At 39.6% G+C, this 9,271-nt stretch overlaps 1 protein-coding gene across 7 annotated transcripts in view; it reads right to left on the bottom strand.

Annotated features, from left to right (window-relative positions):
• LOC110974025 (ATP-binding cassette sub-family C member 8-like) overlaps nt 1-7,115 on the bottom strand; it is a 42,334-nt gene extending 35,219 nt beyond the window's left edge. The window contains exons 1-2 of one of the 7 annotated variants that reach the window (XM_022225322.2): nt 6,912-7,115; nt 3,640-3,827 (exon numbers count right to left, since the gene is read on the bottom strand). In XM_022225322.2, the coding sequence (XP_022081014.2) occupies nt 3,640-3,651 (12 nt within the window). In that variant the 5' untranslated portion in view covers nt 3,652-3,827; nt 6,912-7,115. Of the gene's footprint in view, nt 1-182; nt 416-1,010; nt 1,280-3,639; nt 3,828-3,951; nt 4,069-6,911 lie in introns of those variants that run through there. The other 6 variants (XM_022225321.2, XM_087135811.1, XM_022225328.2 and 3 more) reach the window with 6 other exon arrangements.
• Nucleotides 7,116-9,271: the final 2,156 nt, after the last annotated feature.

Genomic DNA, 9,271 nt, shown 5'->3' on the forward strand with positions numbered 1-9,271 from the left:
ACTCTGTGGGCTGTTTGGATAAGAACATCCACTGCCTGGAGGCTGCTTGGATAAGCCTCCACCCTCTTGCAAAGTAGCACAAGAGCAGCAGGTACTTTTTTTTCACTTTCCATTTGGTCCCTGTTTTGCCATGGTGTTTGCAATGCGAGGCAAAGATTGTAAGGCGAAGTAAAAAAAGTTACCAGTGAGAGTCCTGCTCCTGCTGCCTTTTTGAAAACCGTCTGGATTTTGTTTATCCTTTCTGTATTTTTACCACAGGATAAAGTGAGTAATTGAAAGAACACATATTCTGTATGTCTGACATCTGTATGCAGATCTGCAATGCATCAATATCCACATTTGTTGATCTTGGTGCCAAACTTAATTAGTCCTTTTATCAGTAAATTCACAACGGCTTTGCTGTGCCCTCAAAATTTGGAAAATTCAAGTAATTTATGGCAAGGGGAGGCAGGGAGGATACTCCTCCCTCTTTTGGGGAAAAAAAGGAAAACAGAAGCCTCCCGGTAATGGTTTCTCAGTTTGCAGCTGAGTGCTCCCCCCCTCCCCTTGAACCCCCCCCCCGTCTCTGGTCAGCCTGCTGCTCTTCCTTTTTGGTCACTGACCAGAATTTTTTTTTAATTTTTTACGTCTACCTCAGGAAAAACTATTAGGAACTCCTATACATTATAAAAAGAATTGATGCAAAGATACTATTTGCGAGTTGGAACTTAAGTTATTTCTATAATCAAGTCGAATGTTTTATCTAAAGCACTATAAAGCACTTAATAATAATAATAACCAGCATTTAAAACGCTCTTTTCAGTAAATTAAATCACTTACAAATGCTAATTAGGCCTACTCGAATAACTACATAAACTTAATCAATGCGCTATTAAAGTTAACATTGGAAATAAATTATCGTCATCATTGGTGGAACAGTTAAGTTTTGAGCATTTATTTAAACCGCTCCAATGACACGGCAAACTGAAAGTGTAAAGCCGAAAGAATGCGCGCGCCCAGGCGCTACTTACACGTTTGAAGACTTTCGTGTTCGCCAGCCGCACTTGACGTTGAAAGTGAACTGACTGTGCCAAGCTTACCGGTACCGTTTCAGATCTCGGCCGGATACGACCCAGTCCGGTCCGTCCGCACCTGATGATCTGGGATCACTGGAGCGTGTCTATATGGAAAGCCTATTCTTCGTAAAATCCATTCAGTGTACTTCAAATTACACTTGCATTACAACTTCATTTTTTCCACTTTCTGACACAGGGTTATCTTTGTGGTATACCTAGGTGGCTTTCCACGATCGATTTCTACCCCCTTTATTTTCCATAAATAAATAATAAAAACGGGATGAGGATGTCAAACCCACGGGTCAATTATGCCCAATAAATCGATAGTCTTGTCAAGAACATGGAAAACGTGGAGAAAAAGTAGAAAAGTTGAATGTAAAAAAAAAATACATCAAAAAGATTTTCCAAAGTGCCAAAGTTGTTTACTTGGTTGTTAATTACGTTTACTATGCTCCACTTAGATGGGTTCACAATCTGCAGTACGTTCAATCCTTTGAGAGAACAGTTTTTATAGGTAACTGGCGTTCCATATTAGTTTTCCGTGTGCAACGTCCGCGTGCACACGGCACCATCACTTTCCTGTGCGTGCCGTGTGCATTTTCCTTTTAAAATTTTGTTCAAGGAAAAAATAGGACTCTCATGGTTAGGTGGCTGTGAAAGCACCGGTGGAAGAATGCAGCATTGTGATGCAAGGCCCGACCACAATTAATATGTGTATAATTTTATTTGCCTGACGGATTGTAATCCCCCCAATAGATTCTTCCTAGCTAGCTGTCAGTTGGCCGAGAATGCGTCATATTGTTTGTCTCATTTTTGTCATAATTTTATCCTGTTTACTAGTGTTGCGTATCTCTGAACTACTCGTTTATTCTATGTTGCACATACGCCTGCGGTTTTTCTTCATTACTATCCGGTTCGTAAAGTGTGAGGCCACTTCAGTTTAAACCACGCCCACTGCACATGCACTACTCATATTATCGACAACAGTATAATATCAAATCAGTGCTCTGAAATATGTGATTGCCGAGCTTTCGGTAACTGAGTACCTTCTTCAGGGACAAGCAGAACTGAATCTACTTGCCCTGAAGAAGGTACTCAGTTACCGAAAGCTAGCCTAGGCAATCATATATTTCAGAGCGCTGATTTGATATTATATTCTTGTCAATATTCTGCACGGTGCTACGCAGCCCCGTCCATATTTCACTGCACATATTGATCGACGCCGCGTTGGAACCAGAAATTAGGCGAAAATTCTGCGATCGTCCAATGGCCCAGGAGCCCGCAAATCGTGGCGCGTCCGCCTTTGTGACGAAGTCACTTACGAACCGGACAAAAGGCGAGGTTTCCTAAACTTGCCGTTTTGTACCTGGCCTGTGTGGCCACTCCTCGTTGTGCGACCATTTGAAGCAAGATATGGGACGGAGAGAACCCCCCCGCCTTTGTGTTGGTCATTGTTTGATTGAAATCTCAGGAATTCTTTACAGACTTCTGTGGGATGTGTTAGGTAACGATACTCTGGAGTGTGTATAGGGTTTGGACAGGTGGGGGGGATACCCCTCCGTCCCATATCTTGCCTGGTGTATGTGCGACACTGACTACAAATTGTTGTGCGCTCTGATGCATATAATGGGCAAAAGTGTTGTGCGGTTCGAGGGAGTAGCCCCATGTTGGTTCGGCACTCATAGCTGGCTGTGTGTGTGGCTGGCGGAACTTTTGCGGCCCACTCCCGCTACGGTCAGTCCGTCTGACCACGGAACTTCCACCCCGTGGTCAGTTGTTAAACTTCACGCGTGTGCCTTGCCCGAAAGTAAATAGTCCGATACTCTTAAATTAAACCTTAGTTGCAATACTGTGCGCTACCATGGATCAATGGATGCCACCGTTGCTACTTATTCTACTGTGCATAATCAAAGGAAGAAGTTGTGAATGAACTCGACTAGTTTTCCCAGTTCCAGATCCGGAAAGTAACCACGCGAACTGCAAATCCATTTTCATCCAGAACCATTGTAGAAAGCTTATATTTTCTGCTGTAAATTTCCACTCGACCTTTTCAGCTGCACAGCGCGAGCCATCAAGGATATTACCTCGTGCCGCACAGTTGACAAACCCATTGCGTCACGTACATTGATATTTCTGCAACGTTCGTATTAAGATGAGTTCGCAACGTACATATACATGTACATGTATATTGCGTTCATGCACTTAATGTGTGATCCAAAACAAGGAAACAATAATTATGCGTTCAGTTTGGCCAGTTCTAATGAAACGCAACTTTGAAAGTCTTTTTGATTAAACAGACATTAGATGCAAAATTTTCTATGACTACTTAGTATGAAAAAAGGTATTTGGGATCACTCACAGTGAGTGACATATCGCCCGGTTGATTTTTTTCCACGCTGCCGTGATTTGTGGCAAAACGTTAACAAATGTCAAATTACCAATCAGAAATCTGGCAAAAATTTCTTTTCTAGAAATTTTCCGAGAACAAATTTTGAGTCTTAAGTTAAATGTAAAAGCAAAGAACATCTCTCTTGGATCTAGTCTCAGAACATCACTGACTAGTAGAAATTAAGAGATACCAAACCTTCAACATCATAAATTTGCTTGGGCTCCTCAAAATATCCCAATTCGCCTACATTCCCATGTCTGTCCCTGCCGTCATCTACAAACTCCACAGCGGTATGTTCAAGACCTTCTGACTTGGAGAAGCAAACAATCTCCTAGCTCCCAGGTGTATCTTCTCCTAGTAATTCAGCTTTGAGACTCCCTGCTCTAAATCAAAATCACTACATATATTAACAGGCAGATAGTTATAGGTAACAAACGACCACAACTGGAATGCAAATCTCTATATTTGTAAGTTATAATTCTATAAATACAATACCCTTTAACTTACTTTCATTATGCACACATGTTTACTGTATTATGTCAGTACCATGTCATACGTGTACACGTACTAGCTGCCAATGGCTTGTCTGTCATGGCAGATGCCATTTTCATGGTGTGCGATACAGGTATATGAGCCACACTCAGCTAGTGTTCCTCTTAACTTCGAAACCTTTGTTCTCAATCAGTGAACCATATCACTAACCCATTTCGACAGGGGCACACACAAAGATTGATCCTTTAAGTGACGACAACAGCATTGATTCAGCGAATGACGCCGCTTTTCGCTTCAATGACCGTCTTGATTCTCCAGACCTAATGGATTCCAGCGGAATTTCTCATAACGCATGTGGAACCAAATACCTTTCTGAAAGGCAGTTGAAAACAAAAGTTGATGAAATGGAAAGAAATCCATTTTCGATATTCCACAACAATTTCAGAAGCATTAAAAAAACCGAATTAATGTAATGTTTGGAAGAGATTGAACACGAGTTTAACGGAAACGTGGTTCAATACTAGCCCTGATTCAATGCTATGTATCCCAGGATACTCATATGAGTACAAGAATAGACAAGGACAGACCGGTGGAGGTGTATTGCTGTATGTAAAAGAATCCTTGTCGTATATTGTTAGACCAGATTCATGTAGCGTCTCAAATTATTTTGAGTCTATTTTCATCGAAAAAAAGTTCCTAAGAGGAAAAACATTATTTTAGGATTAATTTACAGACCCCCTGGTAAAACAAAATATGACAAGTATCGAAACAGGTTAACAAGTATTTTGCGAACTGCTAAGAAAAAAAAGCTTCTTTGCAGCATTTGAGAGGAAAAAAGGCAACATAGCAAATACATGGAAAATAATAAATGACGTCCTGAATAGAAATTTAAAAAAATCATCTGGTTCTGATTCATTTAAAGTGAACAGTGTAGCCTAAGCCTAGATGATCCACAACTCATTGCCGAAAACTTTAATAAATACTTTACAAATATTGGTCCAGAGATTGCTTGTAAGATCCCACAAGTCAGTTCCAATCTGACAGATGTTATAGTTAGTGACTTCAATGATTCATTTTTTATGAATTCAATATCTGCAAATGAACTTTTAAAATGTATATTACCGTCCAAAAAGAGCTCTGGAAATGACAATTTAGGTGCACCCCTTGTTAAGAAAATTAGACATGACATTGCTTTTCCTCTGTTAAAGTTTTTTAATCTATTGTTCATATCCGGAATCGTGCCAAATGACTTTAAGGTTGCTAAAGTAATTCCTGTATTCAAAACTGGGGACCACATCTTATATCCAATTACCGTCCTATTTCTATACTACCGTGTCTTTCCAAAGTCTTAGAACGTCTGGTAGCAAATCGTGTGGATTCATTTTTAACCAAGTATAATATCTTAACTAAGTCACAGTATGGATTTCGTGCAAACTACTAGACCCAAATGGCTCTAGTTGACCTTCTTGATAAAATTAGCTCTTCTTTAGAAAAATCTTCTCATACTATTACATTGTTCATGGACCTATCCAAGGTATTCAACACAATTGATCATAATATTTTACTTTTAAAACTGAACAGATATGGCATTAGAGGAGTAGCTTTGGATTGGTTTTGAAACTTTCTGACCGAAAACAGTTTGTCCAATGGAAACACTGCTCATCAACTCTTAAACCTATCAGATGTGGTGTCCCACAAGGATCAATCCTAGGCCCCATTCTTTTTCTCATATCAACGACATCTGTAATTCTTTGAGTTTGATATCCTTTATTTTATTTGCAGATGATACTAATATTTATACAGTCATAATCATTTTATCAATAAAAAAGATGTGTTACATGCTCTTCTCTAATACCAGTAGGAATAGTATTATCGATTTATATGTTATTAATTCAAAAATATGTCAAGTAATAAGTTCCTTCAAATCTCTTGGTGTTATATTGATATCTGGAAAATCCGCTACCGGCAGATCCATGAGTCAGTTTCACGTATACTAGGGATTTTGCACAAGTTGAAATACATATTACCAACAAAAGTACTACTTTCTGTTTATAATACCGTAGCTCTGCCCCATCTTCAGTATGGACTGTTAGTTTGGGAAACTCCCAGTTGACCTCTATAAATAAAGTATTAATATTACAAAAAATAATCGCTGCAGGTTATAACAAAATCTGGTCCTACAGACCATACCGAACCGCTATTCCAGAAACTGAACACGCTATAAATTTTCAACTTACACAAATAGCTGGGTATCCTAATGTTTATGTTTGAAAACAATCTTCTGCCCCCTGAAACCAAATCATTGTTTCTGAGGAATACTGAAGTCCACTCACATAATACAAGGTCAGCAGCCAAATTTCACATTGCAAAGGCAAGAACTACAATATTTCTTAAAACAGTTCGACATCGAGGACCTTTGCTCCGGAATAAATCACCCCCAATACCATACTTCAGAAGTATACATTGTTTTAAAAAGTACTTGAAGGATATTCTCCTTTCCCGTGTAATATAGCTTATGTACCCTATATTTATGTATTTAGTGTGCGTACATGTGTGTGTACATTTATAACCTTATGAAGCAGTCATGTCTAGAGTTGTAACGCTCTAACGTTCAGCTGTACCTTCAGTTATCTTGTAATCTCTTTGCCCTATCTTCTCTATCTCGTAATTATAGCATCATAACAAATAACCAGGCCACGAACAAGCGTTTGCTTTCTGTCTGGTATCTACCATTCATCATCTTTTATTTCATTCTGTATAACACTGTTTCTTTAAGTTCTAATTGTGATGTATGGAAATACATGTAAACCAAACCCAACAAACCAAACCAATCCCAAAGTCCTGACTTCATAAAAATCAATCGGTACACTTCTTTTCCCAATAATTACAACAAGAGTCACGTGAAAATGCAATGACTAAACTCCAGAAAAGACACACAATAGTATAAAATGATATAAACAGGAATTCAAACTTACCTAAAATAGAGAGCCAACACTCATGAACATAGGAGAAAGACTTGGATGTTGAGGTCCTCCGGTCCAAAGAAAAATAGTTCAGAGCGCAGGCAGAATTCGGCAGGCATAGTCATCACGATGGCAGAGCTTGGAATACCAAACCTGCCAAAACTTTGGGGTAAACTGCCACCCAGGACATGCCCTCGCCACTTGACTAGCTTAGGCTCTCATTGGACAACTTAAAAATGCCACACATGACATTGGTCATTTAGTATCTAGAGAGGTGAGCACTCAGCAGAAGTTTATGGCTTTCACAGCTTGGGTAATGTATGAACAACAACTAGGGATTAAGGTCCCAGCATCCTACTGATCTCCTGTAAAATTTATGGGAGTGTACACACATACACTGGTGTGCACTTGTTACAGATTAGAGAGTGAATAAAAAGAGCACCATGTTATCCTCTAGGTAAGCATGCGGGAACATTAAAGATAAACTGGGGAAACAGCAGGCTATTTGACAAAAGGAATAGGCAACAGATCAAAGGTTCACCGCTGGAACACTGCTTATCAGTAGAATTAAAGTATGCAAAAGGAAAACATAGTCATAAAAATAATGTATAACCCAAAACATTTGTTATTCGTTAATTTCATAATGACGAAACCAACTAACTAAATGAGTTATTTAGAGCTCACGAAAGGGTTTCGAGTACCCGAGAAATAAATTATTTCGAGCACTTTTCAATTACGAGAGTGTTCAAAACGATGTGAGCACGAAGCTTGATTAAGAGCACACGAAATGGAGAACTCATTTCTGTTTTGAATGAATGTGTTCCCACCACCATACCCCATTAGGGGCCCCGTATGTAAGTTGCAAGTGACGCTTAACATGCATCACACATGATTACAAGCTCGGCAAGCACTGAGAAAATGCGATATCAGATAAACCAATGCAGTCTCACCAGGGATACCATCACATCCTATTGTCTTAATCAGACGAGTTTAATGTTATACGCCACTGAATGCTCTAAACACAGTGGCTAAGCTGGTTGTCAAAAGACCAGTGATTTGAGTGATCGAGTTTCCCCGTTTTCATGTTATCCCGGTATGGGTCACAAAGTATATGAAGAATTCCATTCCTTAGTCGATCGGGATGATGAGCTACGAGCAACTCGACTTGAGGGCCGAGGCTCATTAGGGGCTTGTCTCGTGGCCTCACTCCCTTATAGCGCGCAAAGTTGACATTTAATCAGCGTATACAGTTATCTCTATTCCTACTGGAGATATGTCTATTCCTATTACTATTATGCAAAAGAGATTATATCTATTGCGCAATAGAGATATATCTGTTGCGCAATAGACACATCTCTATTCCGGGAATAAATGTGAACTTGGCACGTCTGAGAATAAAGATATCTGTATACGCGGATTAAAATAATGTTAACTTTGCGGAACGATAGTGAGCAGAATATATGGCACGACGGGTTGCCAATTACAATAGACCGTATTCCCCAACGTATTTATTTGAAAACGTTAAATTCAAAGAACCAGAGTATATTCCACGATTTCATTCCGACCCCCAAGATCACTTGGTACCATCCCATTACGGGTTTCAAATATATGTACTGTTCGTTCAGGAATACGACTGAAATTGGGGACTCCGCCGCGCCGCGAGTACGGTCTTTTGCAATGCGTTGGCCAATCACAACGCGCGAAATCTGTCGGTGACCCTTTCCACAGATTTCGACAGATTTCGCGCATTGTGATTGGCCAAGGCGTCGCAAACTCTTGGAGGCGCACTATTGTGGAACGTCCGTATTAGTAGGCTACGCGTAAAATTGGATAACTGTGGAAACGCAGGGAATCCCAAGCTTGGAGACAAGTAAAAATCAAGTAAATGGTGTTTTTGCCAAATGAATAATGCTTTTACGACACACCGGACGATTAAACAACTGAAATAATGAATTTGCAAGGCGGAAAGACAAAACTGTGCATAATGCATATATCTGAAGAACAGATTGTGAGAACGTAATGGCGAAATCGCCGCTGTGTGAAATTACAAAAGTTCATCTAAATAACTGAACAGAGCCAATAGCAGATTTGAAGAGCGAAACTGCCAAATAGAATACTTAAGTTGTAATCGAAAGGTGACATCGCAGAATAGAGCGTTAAAACTGTCGAATGGAATGGCAAAAAATGTTAAATAGAATGGTGAAATTGCAAAATGGAAATGTGAAATTACTGATTCAATAGTGAAATTGCACGATGAAATGACGAGTTCAGTGATGGAATCGATGGAATCTGTGAACTGGATGTCGAAATTGGCATATCGAATGGTGAAATTGCCAAAGCGAATGGTGAAAATCGCTAACGAAACTGTCGAA

Source organism: Acanthaster planci, linkage group LG04, assembly GCF_054643075.1.
Source record: "Acanthaster planci isolate LZ-2023a linkage group LG04, COTS_SCS, whole genome shotgun sequence".
Classification (NCBI taxonomy): domain Eukaryota; kingdom Metazoa; phylum Echinodermata; class Asteroidea; order Valvatida; family Acanthasteridae; genus Acanthaster; species Acanthaster planci.